Source organism: Aquarana catesbeiana, linkage group LG12 (genome assembly GCF_042186555.1).
Source record: "Aquarana catesbeiana isolate 2022-GZ linkage group LG12, ASM4218655v1, whole genome shotgun sequence".
NCBI lineage: Eukaryota > Metazoa > Chordata > Amphibia > Anura > Ranidae > Aquarana > Aquarana catesbeiana.
The window spans coordinates 151,173,605-151,193,964 of NC_133335.1; the positions used below are offsets into that span (position 1 = coordinate 151,173,605).

General features: G+C 42.8%; 1 protein-coding gene across 2 annotated transcripts in view; it reads right to left on the minus strand.

Moving 5' to 3' along the window:
- The window catches only part of ZNF385C (zinc finger protein 385C), a 798,047-nt gene that overhangs the window by 35,803 nt on the left and 741,884 nt on the right, over positions 1-20,360 (minus strand). For both annotated transcript variants that reach the window (XM_073606093.1, XM_073606094.1), the window contains 4 exons: positions 19,850-20,003; positions 6,470-6,787; positions 4,723-4,910; positions 1,575-1,673 (listed from right to left, as the gene is read on the minus strand). In XM_073606093.1, the coding sequence (XP_073462194.1) occupies positions 1,575-1,673; positions 4,723-4,910; positions 6,470-6,787; positions 19,850-20,003 (759 nt within the window). The remainder of the gene's footprint in view (positions 1-1,574; positions 1,674-4,722; positions 4,911-6,469; positions 6,788-19,849; positions 20,004-20,360) is intronic.

The window sequence follows — 20,360 nt, forward strand, 5'->3', positions numbered from 1 at the left end:
TATTTTTTTTAACCAAAAATATGTAGAACAATATATATCGGCCTGAATGTTTTTTTAACCCCGGAAGATTTATTCCCTTCCTGACCAGAGCATTTTTTACAATTTGGCACTGCGTCGCTTTAACTGACAATTGCACGGTCATGCAATGCTGTACCCAAACAAAATTTGCGTCCTTTTTTTCCCACAAATAGAGCTTTCTTTTGGTGGTAAGTGATCACCTGTGCGGTTTTTAATTTTTTCACTATAAACAAAAAAAGAGTGACAATTTTGAAAAAAAAACCCAATATTTTTTTACATTTTGCTATAATAAAAACCCCCAATTTAAAAAAAAAACAAACAAATTTCTTCATCAGTTCAGGCCAATATGTATTTTTCTACAAATTTTTGGTAAAAAAAAAAAAAATCGCAATAAGCGTATATTGATTGATTTGCGCAAAAGTTATAGCGTCTACAAACTATGGGAAAGATTTATGACATTTTTATTTATATTTATTTTTTTTACCAATAATTGTGGTGATCTGCGATTTTTAGCGGTATTGCGATGGACAGATCGGAGACTTTTGACACATTTTTGGGACCAATAGAGCAATCAGTGCTATAAATATGCCTGGAGTTTGCATGTTCTACCCTATTCCAAAGACATGCTGGTAGGGTAATTGGCTCCTGTGTAAATTGGACCTAGTATGTGTATGAATGTGAGTTGGGGATCTTAGATTGAAAGCTCCTTGAGGGCAGGGACTGTGAATGTACAATGTATATGTATGCATAAGTTGGTGGTGCTATATAAGTACTTGAAATAAATAAGTTAATGTATGTGTTTCTAAAAACTGGAAAAATTTAGTTGGCTTTAATTGAACCTATGGTCTATAAACTGGAATAATTGAGTTCTATAGTTCCAGACAAGTTAAGGTATGTATTCCTAACTTTAAAAACTATGGTCTATAAATTGAAAAAAATTGAGTTGGCTTTACTTAAAACAACAAAGTTATATATAGTAGTAGGTGAGGTTGAAAAAAGACACAAGTCCATCAAGTCCAACCTATGTGTGTGATTATGTGTCAGTATTGCATTGTATATCCCTGTATGTTGTGGTCATTCAGGTGCTTATCCAATAGTTTCTTGAAGCTATCAATGCTCCCCGCTGAGACCACCGCCTGTGGAAGGGAATTCCACATCCTTGCCGCTAGACATGAAAAGTCTAATGAGTCAGACAAAAATAAGTTTAGTTGACAGTACTTAAAAAGCTGATGCAAATAGTTGCCTCAATTTTTTTTGAGTAGACCCAGCACAATTTTTTTTACAGTGTGTATATATAATTTCTTCCAAAATTACGCACCATATACATTTTATATGAATATGATTATTTTACTAGATTACATATCCTTACATAATTTTAAACTCCACTGTTTTTCTTTGTAGCCCTGATCCTGATGAAGGGGGCATTCATTGTCCCCCAAAATACATTGGCTTTGTGTTAAAGTGTTATCCTACAATCGGATTTTGATCTCACATTTTCTTAATGTGACAGCAGTAGCTGAGAAGTGGTCTCTGCATTATATTTGGTGTGCACTCACCGCTAAAGCAGCATTCTTCTGCAGCTTGCTGAAAGGACTGTATTTGGGCTTTGGAGGTTTCCCAGCCAATCTGTCTTTGTGTCTTCTGCTGTTCATGTGCTGATACAAAAGAAAAAACAGATCCTGAAATACTAATTCTGTTTGTCATAAGCAAAGAAAACACATTAACTACTGTGTATGAGACATCTTTTAACATGATTCAGTGATATGGAGTAATTACATGCTCTATATATACTGTATATCACTTCTAAACCTTATAAAACATTTCGGGAGCTATGGAACTAGTTTTAGGTTTGGAGAAAGTGGGGAGAAAGAGTTAAAATTTCTATCAGATTTGTATATTTGTCTGTGATTACACTAAGGAGATCCCCCCTCACTTCCTGTCCCTGTGACACCAACAGAAGAAATGGAGCAGTTGTTACCAAGACAGGAAGCTCAGACAATAACAAAAACATTGTTTGACGTTCTAATCTCTCCTCACTTCTCTCAAAATTGTTTTTATGTATGTCCCCATTATAGAGATTTCCCGTTCATTATCTTAACAAGGAGTCAGGGAAATTCTCCATAATGGGAGTATAAACGGCAATAAATAAAATGGGACAGAGGATCCAGCCTTTCCCGACTTCATTCAAAATGAAATAACACATTTTGGCATGAGTTGGGCTTCAAATTGATTGCTGTGAACTTATTGCCTGCTATGCTATTTGTAACTCTGGTCATCCGCCCTAGTGATTCAAACTCCACTGTACACGTGTCAAACATAAGGCCCGTGGGCCATTTCATTTGGCCCTCGCACCTCTCCTGCAGCTGCAGCACCTCCCCTCATCTCTGCCCCTACCTTGTCTCTTCAGTTGGCAGCAGAGAGGAGGACAGAACTCCACCGCCAGATCATGCACTTCCTTCTCCCCTTCTCCATGCAGTCATGGAGTGGCTTGTCTCTGCCCCCCCCCCCGTCTGTATCAGCATTCCTCAGTAGAGAGAAGGACAGAACTCCTCCTACAGATCCTGAGCCTCTCTGTGCAGCCACGGTACCCCCGCGTCTCTGCCTCCCCTGGTCTCAGCATTCAGCAAAATCCAGCAGCTGGCTCCAGTCCTCCTCCAGACCCTGCACTTTCTACTTCCCAGTTCAGCGCCTAGCTTCTTTCCAGCAGCAGCACAAGGTAAAGGAGGTGCACTGTGATGTAAGTAAGGGGGGAGTGGGGGCTCTTGACTTCTTAAGGGGGGGCCTGCCCTTGACATGTGATGTAAGGGAGAGTGGGGTGCTCTGCACATCTACTCTTACAGATACGACCAGCCCTTTGAGGGCAACTTTAATGCTGATTCGGCTCGCAATGAAATTTTTTGACACCCCTGATCTAGTGCCACAATGCATAGCTGGAAGAGGAACAATGTTGCCCATCTGCAGCTTATTCTGCTACCTGTCTACTAATTGTTCTATTCTTTTTTTATAAAGGATACCCAACTTGCACATCTCTCTTAGAGGTCAGCTACTAACAACTATAGACAAGATAAAATAGATTTGGGGGGTATTGATCAAAATAGAATCTGGAAGGCTGTGCATGATGACCAATCAGCTTTTATCTTCAGCTAGTCCAATTCAGCTATGAAACAATATACAACACAATATGACAAGACTTTTAAGGTATGGCCCCTCAGTAACTTACATACGCAAAGGAGGAGATTTACTAAAAATGGTGCATGCACAATCTGGTGCAGCTGTGCATAGTCAGCTTCTAATTTCATCTTGTTCAGTTAAAGTCGACGTTCACCCTAACACTAAAATCTGCAAATCTACAGGCATCCACAATCTAAGTCTAACCTATCTAGCCCTGCAAACAGGAAATCACTATACTGTACATATCTACACAAACCTTTTTTGAAGCCGCTCTGGTTCGGTCCCATGCTGAGCTGTCAGCGGTTGTTTCTCTGTGTAGGCATGTGCAGAAGATGCAGCAACAATGGAAGCCCCATAGTAACTCTATGGGTGACGTCACTTTCTAGGCATTTCCCCAGCTGTTGCTGGCTGTCTCCTCTGCAGAGCTTCCACCACTGGAGACCGGACCAGAGCGGCTTCCAAAAAGGCATGTACAGTGGAACCTTGGATTGCGAGTAATGCGGTTAATGAGCGTTTCGCAATGCGAGCACTGTATTTTTAAAAATCGTAACTCAGTTTGCGAGTGTTGTCTCGCAAAATGAGCAGATTCAGGCCAAAGCGTGTGCAGTACTGCATTTGGCCTGAGGTGGGGGGGCGGCACCGATCGGAAATGCACAGAAAGGCCCGAGGACAGCTCGGCTTACCTCGGCAAACCTCAGGAACGGAGACTTTACGAGGTGTGCCGAGGTGTCCTCGGGCCTTTCCGGCCGTTTCCGAGGCTCTCCGAGGCCCCCCCACCTCTGGCCGCATGCGGTATTGCATGCCATTGAAGTCAATGCAGAACAAATTATTTTAATTTCCATTTACTTCAATGGGGAAACTCAATTTGATATGCGAGTACTTTGGATTATGTGCATTCTCCTGGAACGGATTATGTTCGTAATCCAAGGTTCCACTGTATAGCGATTTCTTCTTTACAGGGCTAGATAGGGCTAGATTGCATTTTTAGTAATTCCCCGCCCCCCCAAAGTGTGATTAAAACCATTTTCTTTATTAATACAGAAGGACAAATTTACATGAAAATCCCAAGTTAAAAAATTATTCCAAATAGAATTGTACATAACACCCATAAAGAGGTTACGCCAGGGGCCAGTATATAAATATTACCAAAACAATTTAACAGTATCTCCAAATCCATATTTTCGGGGAAACAGTGTACTTTTACTGGTCACTTGGTGAATGTGGCCTCACTCAACATGAGTGGATCGTGACTGGGCAAAAGTGGATTAATAAGTAGGTGTACAGATCTTTTTTATACACATTAGGCAGGGTAGGTAGAAGGAGTGGGGAGGGAACATCTTTAAGAATAGATAGGTTTTTATCTCACTTGAAGCTGGCCTGACACCGCCCTGCTGGCTGAAGGAGATAAATTACTTGTTGGATTTCTACTGCCAGCTATTGTATTCTGACAGCTGACACTCGCGACTGTCACAATACCCAAACCATACCACTTCCAGGAGGAAGTGAGCTGAGTAAACATGAGGGTCAACCTACCTGTTTGAGCTGGGTTTCAGAGTTGACATGGATCTCACACACGGGGCAGTTGAAGGCTTTATTCTGGATACCAATGCTGCTTTTGTTGCCAATTCTCTTAGGTTTTCGGGTAGCACGGCTCAGAGCTTTGCCCCTGTTCCTCCTTGGGTGAGTGCTTTGCCCTTCCAAGATGGATTTATGCTTTGCACCTGTTACAATAACAATATATTACTACCATGTGTCCTGATCTTTAGGAGAGGCACATCAGATATAAGTTTAGTGGTTTGTAAACGTTCATATGCTCCTCCCACAACCCATAACATAATGACTTTTAATGTGTATACAATCCTCCCATACAGATCTCCAAATGCTGCTCAACTCACTTGCAACTGGACTAGGAAAATAAAGGCTGTGTGACGTGGTAGAGCTGTGTAAGGACTGGATGGAGAAAAATTACAATTTCTTTGACAGGGAATTTGTGCCTGGAGTTCAGATTTAAAATTTAGTTTAGAAATACATAGAAGGAAGATTATTCTTTGCTGCAGCTCATTAGCACTCCTCCCCCCCCCCCCACTATATGACTGGACAGTGAAAGATGAAACTGCAGATTTATGGGCTAATGTCCGTTCTCTCCTCCTATCAGTATGATACTTGTGCTGAGGCATAACCAACTGGCTCCTTACTTCCTTGCTTTATGCTACCCCAGTCTAAGCTCTGCTGTGCAGTGACTGTAAGATGCATGTACCAAGTCACAACTAGGTACTTAAACTACTTGCATGTAAAAAAAAAATCTAAGGATGTATAAATGACTACAGAGATGCACTAATTTGTCACTTTTGTTATTTTAAAAGAAAAAAATTGAATTTACAAACGCTTTAAATGTATTTTGGTCCATGTCAATGAGTCCATGTAGTCCTCAAATATACAGTATCATTACCTACTCATAGAGCTGAAGTTATATGATTTAGCTCAGTAAGGCTAAGTTCACACTAGCCCATTCTCTGAAAACCAATCCATGGTGGATTGCTTTTCAGTGTATGGCTAAGCAGACACTGTCAGATGTTCAGGAAATGATCTTACCAAATTCTGAATGCCTGTTTTTTTTTTTTTTGTGGCAATTTACAATGACTAATGTGCTACAATCCTAGCCATTCACTTATGGTATGGCCCCACTAGCTAAGAGGCTGTGTTTCAACTTGACATGCTGGCCAGCTTGAGATGCTGCAGCATGTGAACAGCCCACTTTGACTGTATTGTAGATTTTAGGTGGAAGGTCATGGGTGGTAAAACTGCAGCTCAATGCTGTGGGCAGTGGTAGAGGAGCTGCACCAGCACAGAGTAATTACACCTTCCCAGAAGAGGAGAGGGCTATAATGAGCAAGGAGGAAGGTGGCTGTGTTAGAGAACTGATTCTTGCAAGAGTAGACAATTTTCCAGCATGCTTAGAGACACATTGCAGTGAATATAAAAATTATTTACGGAAAGGAATAGTCTGCAATTAAGCATTTAAAATACATTTTTTTCTGTGCTATTACCTTGCATTTTTTGATGTTGGTGACAGGGTTACTTTGTGGATATTGCTACAATTTTAACACTTTTTTTTTTTTTTTTTTTTACTGATACATAAAAGTATCCTCCTCTGGGTTTTGAGGAATATTTGCAAATATACTACTGAATATGTAGAAGTGGAACCAATAACTTGTTCAGAGGTGGCAATACTTTCACAAATGTAGAGAGATGACATTACAATAATGTCGCCACTACTAACCAGCATTATGAGCTTCCAGTTGAGATGCTGAGTTCACAGTAACCTTGCAGGTGGCACAGTATAAGTGCTCTCTATTCTTTCTTTCTTTCTCACTGTCCTGAGTGGAAACACCGTTTTCTTCAGAGGCCTTCTCTGGACTATATGGTTCCTCTGGAGCCAGGGACCCGGTGTCCATTAACTCAGCACTGCTGTCTAAGGTCTCTGGAGAGGCACATTCGTCCTCCTGATCAATGGTCTGAGGTTCAGGTGTTGGACTGTGGTGGCTTGGCTCCGTGTCCAGTTCGCTAAGCCTGGTAATTTCAGCCTGTGTATCTGTTGCTACAAGAAAACAAAAAGAGGCACACAATTACAAACTAAAAGCACTATAGTATGATTAGGAGCATACCATGAATACTTCCATAAGTCTCCAAAATTTCTCCTTTGTAGCAATCTAAAAGAAAATACCTAGAATTTCTATTTTTCCTGGCCATAATGACAAACTAATATGAAAAAAGGAAATCATGCATGGGTTGCAAATCATCACAACGTGATGGGCTTTCTTCCACAGAAATGCATTTCTTTTGACACATTGGATATTTATAAAACATGATCCGGTAAAGGATTGTGTTTCTGTTTTAATTTTTTGTGTTTTACACTGGTGGCAAATTCTCCCTCCCCTCGACACAGTCTGATCGCTTTAGGGGTGTCGGGTAGAGGAAGATAGGTCGCAGTCGTGGGTAGAACATCCGTTCAGATAACTCTTGATTATTGCTTATGTCTTTCTTTGAAAAATCTCAATAAAAACATTGAAAACATATAAAACATGATCCAGAAAAAGTGCCAGACAAATACCAGAACTGTAGAAAGATTTGAGTAAAATACTGTTTATTCCTATCACTGGGGTTTTATTGGATTTTGTCAAGAAAGGACCAAGGAAGGAAAATAACTAAACAATACATTTCATAACCAATGTTTCATTATTATTATTATTATACAGGATTTATATAGCGCCAACAGTTTACGCAGCGCTTTACAATATAAAAGGAGACCATACAGTTACAATACAATAAAATACAAGAGGATTAAGGGGGTTGTAAAGGTTCACATTTTTTCACCTTAATGCATCCTATGCATTAAGGTGAAAAACCATCCGACAATACCGGCCCCCCCAGCCCCCCGTTTTACTTACCTGAGCTCCTAAACCTGCTGCGCTCGCCCCCGATGTCCTCTTCGCCGCTCAGCCTGGCCGTTGATTGGCTAGAGTGGATGGATTGAAAGCAGCGCAGCCATTGGCTTGCGCTGCTGTCAATCACATCCAATGACACGGTGCGCCGGGGGCAGTCAGCTGTATCATGGGAGCGCGCCCGCAAGAACTAAACACCATGCGAGAGAGCTTGCATGAAGGTGGTTAGTTCTTGCAGGGAGGAGCTGAGACAGCCGCCGAGGGACCACAGAAGACCAGGTTCGGGGCCACTCTGTGCAAAACGAGCTGCACAGTGGAGGTAAGTATAACATGTTTGTTGTTTAAAAAAAAAAAAATTCCTTTACAACCCCTTTAAGAGGGCCCTGCTCAGAAGAGCTTACAATCTAAGAGGGTGGGGCAGGTGGTACAAAAGGTTGTAACTATGGGGAATGAGCTGATGGAAGTGGTAGGAGATTAGTTGGAGACATGAAAGGCTTCCCTGAAGAGATGAGTTTTCAGGGATCGCCTGAAGGTAGTAAGAATAGGGGATAGCCGGACCAGTGGAGGTAGCGAGCTCCAGAGGATGGGAGAGGCTCTGGAGAAATCCTGGAGACAAGCATGGGAGGAAGAGACGAGAGAGTTTGAGAGTAGGAGGTCTTGAGAAGAGCTTAGAGGACGATTTGGGTGATATTTGGAGACAAGATTGATGATGTAGCTCGGGGCAGAGTTGTGAATGGCTTTGTATGTTGTGGTTAGTATTTTGAATTTAATTTGCTGGGTGATTGGGAGCCAGTGTAGGGATTGGAGAAGAGGGTTGGCAGACACTGAGCGGTTGGTAAGGTGGATAAGTCTGGCAGCAGCATTCATGATAGACTGCAGAGGGGATAGCCTATGGAGAGGCAGGCCAATGAGAAGGGAGTTACAATAGTCAAGCCGAGAGATAACAAGGGAGTGAATGAGGAGCTTGGTGGTTTCATTTGTTAAAAAGGGGCGTATTTTAGAGATGTTACGAAGGTGAATTCTACAAACTATATAAAGTGAGATAGTGCGCTAAATACTTTTCCAAATTGAGTAAAAAAGGTAAAATCCGTAAATGAATAAATATTACATATATACACAGGTAGTTAATGATAATTAATTAAGATCGCTTATGTTACTCCTAAATTCATATGCAGTTGTTGGTATCTATATTGCATTCATATAATAGTCCTCAATGAGTAAAACATCAAGTCCATAAAAACAGCTGGTATTCACTGGTAGATTGACTTTCTCCCTGATTGAGTGGGAATCAGCCTACATTCCAATTACACCCACAATAGCCTACTGATTATAGGTAATCCACTGACGTTTTGGCTCCAGTAATTCAATTTTCGTTCATGCAAACAAAATATAAAAAACTTTCATTGCGCAGTGAACTTTTCTATTAAAGCCTTATGGCAACACAAAACAAGATGCACTCACTGTATAAGTATCGTATTTGAGCGCATAAAGCAGTCAGCCGCCCACCGCGATCACCTCCTCGCTCTCATCTGCGAGTGCGAATCAGAGCAATGCAAAACACTACGGATGACGTCACTTGGCTTCTCCCGACGCGTTGCGTCACATGTCACGTGACTTTATCAAGTCATACTATGCCACTCTGTGCAAAACGAGCTGCACAGTGGAGGTAAGTATAACATGTTTGTTATTTAAAAAAAAAAAAAAATTCCTTTACAACCCTTTAAGAGGGCCCTGCTCAGAAGAGCTTACAATCTAAGAGGATGGGGCATGTGGTACAAAAGGTTGTAACTATGGGGAATGAGCTGATGGAAGTGGTAGGAGATTAGCTGGAGACATGATAGGCTTCCCTGAATAGACGAATTTTCAGGGATTGCCTGAAGGTAGTAAGAGTAGGGGATAGCCGGACCAGTGGAGGTAGCGAGCTCCAGAGGATGGGAGAGGCTCTGGAGAAATCCTGGAGACGAGCATGGGAGGAAGAGACAAGAGAGTTTGAGAGTAGGAGGTCTTGAGAAGAGCGGAGAGGACGATTTGGGTGATATTTGGAGACAAGATTGATGATGTAGCTCGGGGCAGAGTTCTGAATGGCTTTGTATGCTGTGGTTAGTATTTTGAATTTAATTTGCTGGGTGATTGGGAGCCAGTGTAGGGATTGGAGAAGAGGGTTGGCAGACACTGAGCGGTTGGTAAGGTGGATAAGTCTGGCAGCAGCATTCATGATAGACTGAAGAGGGGATAGCCTATGGAGAGGCAGGCCAATGAGAAGGGAGTTACAATAGTCAAGCCGAGAGATAACAAGGGAGTGAATGAGGAGCTTGGTGGTTTTATTTGTTAAAAAGAGGCGTATTTTAGAGATGTTACAGAGGTGAATTCTACAAACTTTTTACAACTATTGGACTCGGGGCTGAAATGACAAGTCAGAGTCTAGGATTACACTTAATACTCTGGCGTGAGGGGAGGGCCTGATGGTTGCATTGTTGATTTTGATGGAAAAGTCATGGAGGGGGGCATGAGCGGGGGGGAATATTAATAGCTCAGTTTTAGAGAGATTTAGTTTAAGGAAGTGGTGCGACATCCATGCTGATATGTCAGTTAGTAAGTTAGTAATGCGAGAGGAGACTGAAGGAGTGAGGTGAGGAGTAGACAGATAGATTTGGGTGTCATCGGCGTTGAAATTTCATAACACAAAGTGGGATCTTCTCAAAAAGTAACATTACATTTCAATGCAACTCCTTCTGTTGTGACTTGCTTATGATGAAATGCTAATCTTTTCCATGATAGAAGCCCATCATATAAGAATACATTTAACCCAACTTATCCAGCAAAGGGAGGAATATACAAAAAAACAAGCAGGGATGGCGGGCATCTGAGTAATGGGATTGGGAAAAGGGGTTAGTACCACCACTCCCCCGCATGGTCTTGAGGCCTGGTCAGAATACTATCTTCTCCTCCTGATAAGGTGGATAGAAGCTCCCTAGTACTGCCCCCTATTAAGAGAAGGGGAGCAGCCTGGGGTAAAAGGATATGAAAAAAAAAAGGAGAAAGTAAGCCCACTGACAGGCCTTAAAGTTCCTCTCCCTAAAAATTACATGGATATCACTTCGTGAGTGGAACACAGACTCAAATACTGTTTTTACACACCCTAATAGTCCTTACAGGGAGAAAGGAGGGTAGGAGACTCGTTAAGGCTTGGTTCATACTTGTGCAATGCGGGAACCCTGCAAATCCATTGCGGGTTCCCACATCGCACTCGACTTGCACGGCAGTTCACACTGCCATATGCAAACTGCCGGGAGTGTCAATACATTGTTAATGACACCCCCATTTAAACTCGCATATCGAACTGTCAGTTCGGACATGAATTGGATCACATGGGTGTGAACACCCATGCGATCAGATCGTGGTTCAGACCAGAAAAAAGGACCTGTGCAAGTATTTTTCCGAATGCGATATCAGCCATAGTATCGGTATGGCTGAAATCGCATCGCACAGACATCGCATGTGATTCACATTGCAGTGCGGTAAGAATCCCATGCGATCTCACAGAACGCAGAAGTGTGAACTGGGACTAAGGCCTTGAGCACACTTATGGTGGCCATATATGGTTAGAAAATATTTTGAAAAAGCCTTCAATACGCTCGATCGTTCAACTTTGGAAATGTAATGGAATTGATCGGAAACTGTTTGAAAAAACCTATAGCATGTGCATTGTGCGTGTTAAAACGTAACCCAGGAAGTACAAGCAATGAAAAGTTAGATCTTTCTTTTAAATACAGTTGGCGAGTGGGAGGGTTCATAAAGGTCAAAAAATCTTTACATTGTCACCGATCGATAAAAAATGTACCATCCATGTTAATGATCGATAATTTGTCGACAATTCTGGGAAATATTTTGATACAGTGATGGTGTTATCGCATGCATGTTCGACAGATTTTTTACCCAATACAACTGTTTTTTCAAAGGATTTTCTAACCATGTATGGACAGCTTTAGCTATGGTTCACACCAGCTACTTCAGTGCCATTTCATGTGCGGCTTGCCACACATATGACATCACAGTCCCGAGGCATGATGGGACTGTGACGTCGTAAGGGGCGGGGTCACTGGGTCACATCACGCCCCAATCCCTTTTACTTCTTTCACACCTCTCTTCGCATCTGGTACATATCAGTGATAATCATCCAGCGGGCACTCTAACCATTTTTGGTACCATTTACCTTACTTATGACAATGAGTCCTTTTACTAATTTCCCATTAAAAATTATTGGGTCGTATCTGGCTCCCGCTGGCAATTACATATGGTATCCCCAGATTCTCTCTCTCACCTCTTTCTCTGTTCCCCACCCTTCCCTCTCCTTCTCCTCCTCCCCCTCTTCCCCCCTCCTTCCCCTTCCCCTTTTTCTCCCCTTTCCCCCCTCCTCCCCCACCCTCCTTCCCCCCCGTCTTTTCCCCCCCGTCTTTTCCCCCCCGTCTTTTTTCCCCCCTTTTTTTTCTCCCCCTCATTTCCCCCTTTTTTCCCTTTTTTTTCTCTTTTCTTTTTTCCTTTTCCTTTTTTTTCCCTCTCCTCCTTTTTTTCCTTCTCCTCCTTTTTTTCCTCCCCCCCCCTCTTTCCCTTCCCCCCCCCCCCCCTTTTTTTCTTTTTTTCCCCCCTCTTTTTCCCCTTTTTTCCCCCCTTTTTCCTTTTTTCTTTTTTTCCCTTTTTTCCCCCTTTTTTTCTTTTCTTTTCCTTTTTTTCCCATTTTTTTCAGTTTCCTTTCTTCCTTTTTTTCCTTTATTTTAATTTTTTTTCTGTCCTATACACTGCAACTTGTCTTATATTCTCCTAACCTCGCACTTTATATTTTTCCTTCCTTTTTCCCCCTTTTTTTCACCCCTTTTTTTTCCGTATTTCCCCCCCCTTTTACCCTGTCCCTTTTTACCCTGTCATTCTTGCCGTGACTCATGTTTATATCTGTTTCAGGTACCTTTTCCCTTTCTATTTTTCACTTTGTTCCTCCTTGCTTTATCCCTTTGCTCTTGTCATGGCATTTCTTCCCCTTCGTTCTCCACATTACACCATTTTCACAGCACCCTCTCATGTTTTTCCCCGCTATATCGCTTTTCCTCACTTTTCCCTTCTCTCCTCTCCCGTATGCTCTCACCTCCCCTTGGTTACCTGACGCGGCATCGGCCATACGTCACGGGTTTCCGTGGTGACGGGGGCCCCGCGGCCAGGCGTCCTTCGCATCCAGCTGTTGCCAGCGAGCCGGGCGCATGCGCTGCATACGTAGCACTATGCGATTGGCTCCCTGGACCTCCAGGTGACTGACAGTTGCTGAGTCCTAGACAACAGTGCGCCCCGAGCGGGCAGAATCGGCAATCCTAGCTGATCGGACACAATTAATCCCAGGTACACACGCTATTCTACATTACAGCATTGTATGCTTGTTATTTATGTCATGATTGCAAGTATAGACTGTTATTTTTTATGATTCTGGCGGGATTCTGACGTCAGTTTGACGTCAGTGGGAGGGGGAGGGGACTATTTCTTGCACTCTGCACTTGTTGTTCCCCTAATTGGTGGCCACTATATATATGTTGTGTTTCACTGTGTACCCCATCACTTGCCTGACGAAGGGGTCCTGCGCGGCCCTGAAACGTTGCACCTTCTTTGTGATGTGACCATTTTTGATTAAAAAAACTTTTTTGGACATGTTTGTTTGCTGATCCATGGTGTGCTGGCGAAGATGTACTTCTGTTTGATGCTTCCAGAACCCAACTGGTAATCGTTACAGCACCCATTAATGTTTTTGCCATTTGTCCGGGAACGTGTGCGACTGGAATATTGAATTGACCATGCCTATATAAGTCGTTGCGCACCGCGTACATGGCATTACAGCAGGAGAGAGCGTCGTGTCAACATCGGAAGAAGAGAAGAGGGAAGAAGACGACGGAGAAGACCGGGCCACCGCTAGCAAAACAGTAGAAGGTAGCAGAGGAGCCCGGCAGAAGAACCGGAGAGCAGGAGACGAACCAGAGAGTGGGAGAAGAACCGGACACCAAGAGAAGAGGTCAGAGATAGTGGAAAAGAGGCCAGGGAGAGCGGAGTAGTCGGAAGAGACCCCCATAGTCGGAAGAAGACCCCCGGAGCTACCTAATAAATTACTTTAAAAACCTGTGTAGTGTGTTTTTTTTTATTGACACTTTTTTCCCCCAGGTGAATGGGTAGGGGTACGATGTACCCCATACTCATTCACATAGGGTGGGGGGCTGGGATCTGGGGGCCCCTTATTAAAGGGGGCTCCCGGATTCCAATAAGCCCCCCGCCCGCAGACCCCGACAACTAACCGCCAGGGTAGTCGGGAAGAGGCCCTTGTCCTCATCAACATGGGGACAAGGTGCTTTGGGGTGGCGGGGGCCGCAGGGTGCCCCCCTTCCCCAAAGCACCCACCCCCCCAAGTTGAGGGCATGCGGCCTGGTACGGTTCAGGAGGGGGGGTGCTCGCTCATCCCCACCCCCTTTCCTGACCGCTGGGCTGCGTGCTCGGATAAGGGTCTGGTATGGATTTTTTGGCGTAGGGGGTTCCCCTTAACATCCATACCAGACCTAAGAGCCTGGTATGTTCAGCTCCCTGTCCTGGAGGTGACCTCAAGTCGTGTTGTAAGTCGCGCTGAAGTCGCCCCAAGTTGCGCTGTGATTCATACGCAAGTCGTGTCCAAGTTGCCTCCCAAAGTTGCGCTGGAAGTCGTGTTGCCCCTGTGTGAATGGGCTCTTAGAGGGGTAGAGGAGGTGAGGAAGTGGACTATGAGATGATAAAGGGGGGTAGGAAGGGACAACGGTGAAGAGTGGGTGAACCCAATAAGTAATGTAAGGGATATGTAGTAAAGTAAAATGCCAATATGTAGTGAAGGTTGGATTAAATAAGTTGTAAAAGGTCATTTGGATTTTTTTCCCATCTGTCTGTTCTTTCCCTTTTGTGTCATGTCTCTGTGTATTAGTTGTTAGTGTCCTTTCACACTAGCCGACTCCAAAGTGGCCTGATTTTCAGTGCAACTTTGGAGTCCGACTTTGACACGACTTTGAAGGGATTTTGATAAGACTTTTACACTCTCTGGCACTGAAGTTGGGTCAAAGTATTGCAGGAACCTTTTCTGAAGATGCAGCAACTTCAGTAGTGTTAATTGGAACGACTCTTGTAGAGATTAATGGCATTTTACATGACCTGAGACTTTGGGTCTCACAAGTCAGATCATCAGACGCACAAGTGTGAAAGGAGCCTGTGGTTATCTGTGATAATTTCCTATTGTTCATGGAACTAATAATAACTTAAATAATAAAAAAACAAGGACCTTCTCATTTGTGTTCATTGTTTTTATTATGATATTTCCCATTATCTCAGGACAGAAACCAAGGTCCATTTATGTTAGGGAACATCTTACTTTACATCTATCTGCAGACTAGAGGCTCTGCCATATACAATTTATGAATAGCAGCCAGAGGCCAGTAAACATGGCTTTCCCATCTCTTGGTCCTATTTAGTGGTAACATTCACGGCCTGTGTTAGCTCAAAATTTAAATTTGTGTAATTTTCTCCCAGCTTTTTCTGTACAAGTGGGGACAAAAGGGAATAGTTCCCTGCTGGGACAATCAAGCAATTATCTTCAACACCAAGTTCAAAAGCAATTAACAAATGCTTCTCCAGGCTTATCTCTATCCTCCGACATGGGACATGTTAACATCCATGACGGACATCAAAGAGGATTCTCTTCCTTGTATTACTGTACAGTTTGATTCTTTAGGCTGGTTGAAGGAGAGAGAGGGAAAATCAGGTTATGTAAGAGCTAGAGACTGGCTGCACTGTAACCATTTCAGTTCGATTTGAGGACATTTCCTTTACATCTTTAGTACGTTATTCTTTAAAAAAAAATCCCAAAATGAAATGCAATTTAATTGATACATTGCAAAAAAAAAATCCCTGAAACAAAAGGTTACTTCCACGGATATGCTCTTTTTGGTTGCTGCAATGCTTTGTGTAAACTATGGATTGTGCTGTGTACAGTTAAACATTTTGAAAAGTCTTTTTAAGATCCCTAGCCTCTAATAATATTACCTGGAACCTTTAAAGAAGAGAGGTAGGGAAAATGACAGCTGTGCCGTTACCAGATCACACTATCAAACATTAATATATACAGTATGCCTCCGCTGTAACAGATTTATTACTAAACTGAACTAATAATCTGTCTGATAGATATTCCAAGCTCCGGAAGAACAGCAAACTGAAAAGTATAATCCACTTTAATACACCAATGATAATAACTGCCCAAAGATGCAAGCAACTGTCAGAGCCATCCATTAGTAGGAGTTACTATAAAGAAAAGATCATTTGACCAGTGGCGGGCAGTCCATTAAGGGTGCATGGGTGGCACCCCCCCATCCATGCGCCCCACCCCCTGATTTACATACAGGGCGCTGGACCATAAATTCCAATGGGGGGAGGGGGTTTAAGCACATGATTAGAGCCAGAAGCTCTAATAAGCTTTAAAAAAGAGTGGGCTCAGGGCACAGAGCATTACAATCCGAGCCCACCCATTTCTGTAAGAAGAGCGAATGAATATTCGCTCTTCTCACACTAATCCTCCTCCTGGCCAATCAGGAAGCAGGCTTGAGACCCGCCACCCAATTGGCTAAAAGGACAGGCGATCCTATTTGACGCCTAGCGCCTAGGAGGAGACTCACGGTGCAAGTCACCATGCTGGAGAAGAGGATTCAGTAGCCGCTGCTTGCAGCCACCACCTGTCACCTAGATGGGGTAAGTGCCGGACCGACTGGCAGACAGCGAGTGAGTGGGTGGAAGGGGGAGTGCTGGCGGCCGCCTGTGGGGTGCTTGTTTCCGCCCCCCCCCCCCAAAAAAAACACCAGCTGTCACTGCATTTAACTATCAGATTTTTCTACTTTCTCACTGCTTGCCACATATTGATGTACACAATATTAACTACTTCAGCCCTGGAAGATTTTACCCCCTTCCTGACCAGAGCACTTTTTGCAATTCAGCACTGAAGCGACGACTTTAACTGACAATTGCACGGTTGTGCAACGTTGCACCCAAACAAAATTGATGTGCTTTTTTTTCCCACAAATAGAGCTTTCTTTTGGTGGTATTTGATCACCTCTGCGGTTTTTATTATATTATATATTATTATTATATATTATATTATATATAAACAAAAAAAAGCGACAATTTTGAAAAAAAATGCATTATTTTTTACTTTTTTGCTATAATAAATATCCCCCAAAAATATATAAAAAACTATTTTTTCCTCAGTTTAGGCCGATATGTATGCTTCTACATATTTTTGGTAAAAAAATCACAATAAGTGTATATTTATTGGTTTGCGCAAAAGTTATAGTGTCTACAAAATAAGGGATAGATTTATGGCATTTTTAGTAATAATTTCTTTTTTTACTAGTAATGGCGGCAATCTGCGATTTTTATCGGGACTGCGATATTATGGCGGACACACTGGACAATTTTGACACATTTTGGGACCATTGGCATTAATACAGTGATCAATGCTATAAAAATGCACTGATTACTGTAAAAATGTCACTGGCAGTGAAGGGGTTAACACTAGGGGGCGATCAAGGGGTTAATGTGTTCCCTATTGTGTGTTCTAACTGAAGGGGGGAGGGGACTGTGCAGGGAAGATAACAGATCGTCTATTCATACTCTGCATGAACAGACGATCTGATTGTTCTCCCCTCAGAGAACCGGAAATTGTGTGTTTACACACACAGATTCAGATTCTCTGTGTGTCAGCGGCGATCGCGGGAGCGCGGCGGTGATCGTGACCGCCGGGCACTCACATCAGCTCGTATCAACTCGCATCAGCTAGTGGCCACAGGGACGTTACACAACATTGTTTTGCCCAGCCGTGCCATTCTGCTGCAGTACAACTGCGGCGGCTGGTCAGCAAGTGGTTAAAGAGGAAATTCCAGGTATGAATATTTTCACATATGTATATTGGTCCAGCTTGGATCAATGTAGGCATGTATTTGCCATACCTGTGGGTTCCCTGTGGAAGCTCGGGCTGTAATAGGCACTGCTACTACAGTTACATAATTAGTCTGGTTGAAAAATGACACAAGTCTGTCTAGTTAAAATTAAAAAAAAAGAAAAAAAGTGATCACTACTAGTTACCAGGTCCTGTGTCAAGTGGATGCTCTGCTGCTTTGTGAACACTAGAGTTTGCCACTTGACTCAATGCCCCATTTAGAAAACACTTTGCATTTTCTCAATGGATGCCAAGCATCCTCTTAATGAATGAGGTGGAGAGGCAAGGTGGTATCATTACAATGTTCACTTCGTCCAATCAGAGAGTGCTTTGCATTCATTGAGAGAATGCAAAGCTTTTTCTGAATGGCGCCTGCACTGAGCGAATGACCTCCTATGTTCTTTGAGCAGTCAAAATAGCAGTGCCTACTAGAGTGATTTCCAGCTTCTATGGGGATCCAAAATATGCATAATTATTGGGTCAAGCTGGAATATAAAAATCTCCATACCTGGAATTCTTTAACCTAAGTGTGACTCCGGTATTTCACAATAATGCATTGTAGTGTGCAGACATACAATATTAAAGCAGAACTGAACTTCCACTGTAACAAACAGCGAATAGATATGCTTTTATTTCAGAAGAGATATGCAGGGGGGTTTATTTACTAAAAGCAAATTCATTTTGCACTACAAGTGCACTTGTAAGTGCAGTCGCTATAGATTGCTGTAGATCTGAGGGGAAGCTCTGCTGATTGTATCATCCAATCATGTACAAGCAAAAATGCTGTTTTTTATTTTCCTTGCATGTCTCCCCTCAGATCAACAGCGACTGCACTTCCAAGTGCACTTGTAGTGCAAAGTGGATTTGCCTTTAGTAAATCAATCCCCATTGGGGTTGATTTACTAAAGGCAAATCCACTTTGCACTACAAGTGCACTTGGAAGTGCAGTCGCTGCAAACCTGAGGGGAAGATCTGAAATGAGTGGAAGCTCTGCTGATTTTATCATCCAATCATGTGCAAGCTAAAATGCTGTTTTTTTATTTTCCTTGCATGTCCCCCTCAGATCTACAGCGACTGCACTTTCAAGTGCACTTGCTGTGCACTTGTAGTGCAAAGTGGATTTGCCTTCAGGAAATAACCCCCGTTGTCTCTTCTGCAATAAAATGGCCCTACCTGCCTGCTCACTCTCTTCTCCAGCACTGCAAACTGAGCTACGCATGCACAGCTCAGCATACAGTGCCAGGATGATGGCCTCCCATGGATGTGCACGAGTGATGTAATCTTGCTCTGGCCAATGAAGAGGCCCGAAGACCAGCACTCAAAAGAAGATGCAGGAGGCTGTAAGCTGACATGTAATCACTGAATGTCTAACAAGTAACCACTTAAAGCATGCGCTGGAGTTTACAGCAGGAAAAGGAAGTCTACAGGGCTCTCTGCCCAGCTATGGCCATTTCTCCCACCAGGAATGATGGCTAAGAGCGATTTACCCACCCCCAATTCGATTGCATTTCATAACCCACCAAGATGTTCCTCCTCCAGTCAAGGAATATTTAAATATAGCATTGTACTTGGTCAAAACAAATTTGTACTTGTTCAAAATAAAATGAATGCATTTCTTCATCTACGTAACCTAATTTTGTCCTTTGTGAAAAGCAGCAACCCAGTCACCCATATAAAGCATTGTGGGGAGCATAGGTGTGCCGCTAGGGTGTGCCAGGTGTGCCTGGGCACACCCTAATCACCCAGTGTGGCGCATATTCCCCCTGTTTAGAACCCTGATACTTCACCAAATAAAAAAAATTCTCCTTTTTTCTCTTAAAAAAAATTGTAAAATATTAATAAAAAAATACATTTGTAAAAATTAATATAAAATAAAATAATAAAAATAAAAACTACTGACACCAATCTCTGCCCTTATGACACCATTCACTGCTCTACTGACACCGTCAGTATATATACACACACACGAGCTTTGGGGTGCACACCCTAATGCAATAGGCTGCGTACACCTATGGTGGGGAGGGAAGAATACGAACAATGCTGCCCTCCTTTTCCTTCTGTATTGAAATGTATTGTAATGGTACTGCCCCCCTTTATATTGTAAAGGGATGAGCAAACTGTTGTCGCTAAAAAATAAGAATAAAAATAATACTAAGAGTTTATGAAAGGTGATGCCCTGAAAGGATCTTACGTTCACTCTGAGAGTCTGTGCTTCTTTTGGTGTCCACTGGGGGCGCTGATGCTCTTTCTCGACTTCCATTCTGCTTCTGCTTGTGTCGTGCGCTCTCCAAGGCTCTGAGCTTCCGTGCATGCTTGTGGCCTTTATAATGAGCTTCAGCCTGGTTCTGCAAGACACAAGATCACAGGGACATGAGGAGGATAAACATCGAAAAACCCTAAGCACACTAGCTTTGTTCAGAGAGCCCAAGATATAACGGTCAAATTTGCAACTAAAGCAGCTATAACAGTATAATAATCTAACATCTGCTTATCTAAATCATTGAAACAGTTTTGAGAACAAGTTTCTGAACACAATTTCCTGGATCCTATAGGATTTCATGGAAGGGTCCTTTTAGAAGAGGGTTCTGATCGGATCCTCTTATTAGTTTTTCAGGTGGATCTGAACGGAAGCTCAATGATAATCTATGGGCAATCGTACATGCGTCCGTTTACATCCGACTACCTCCAAGTCCATCTAGGTC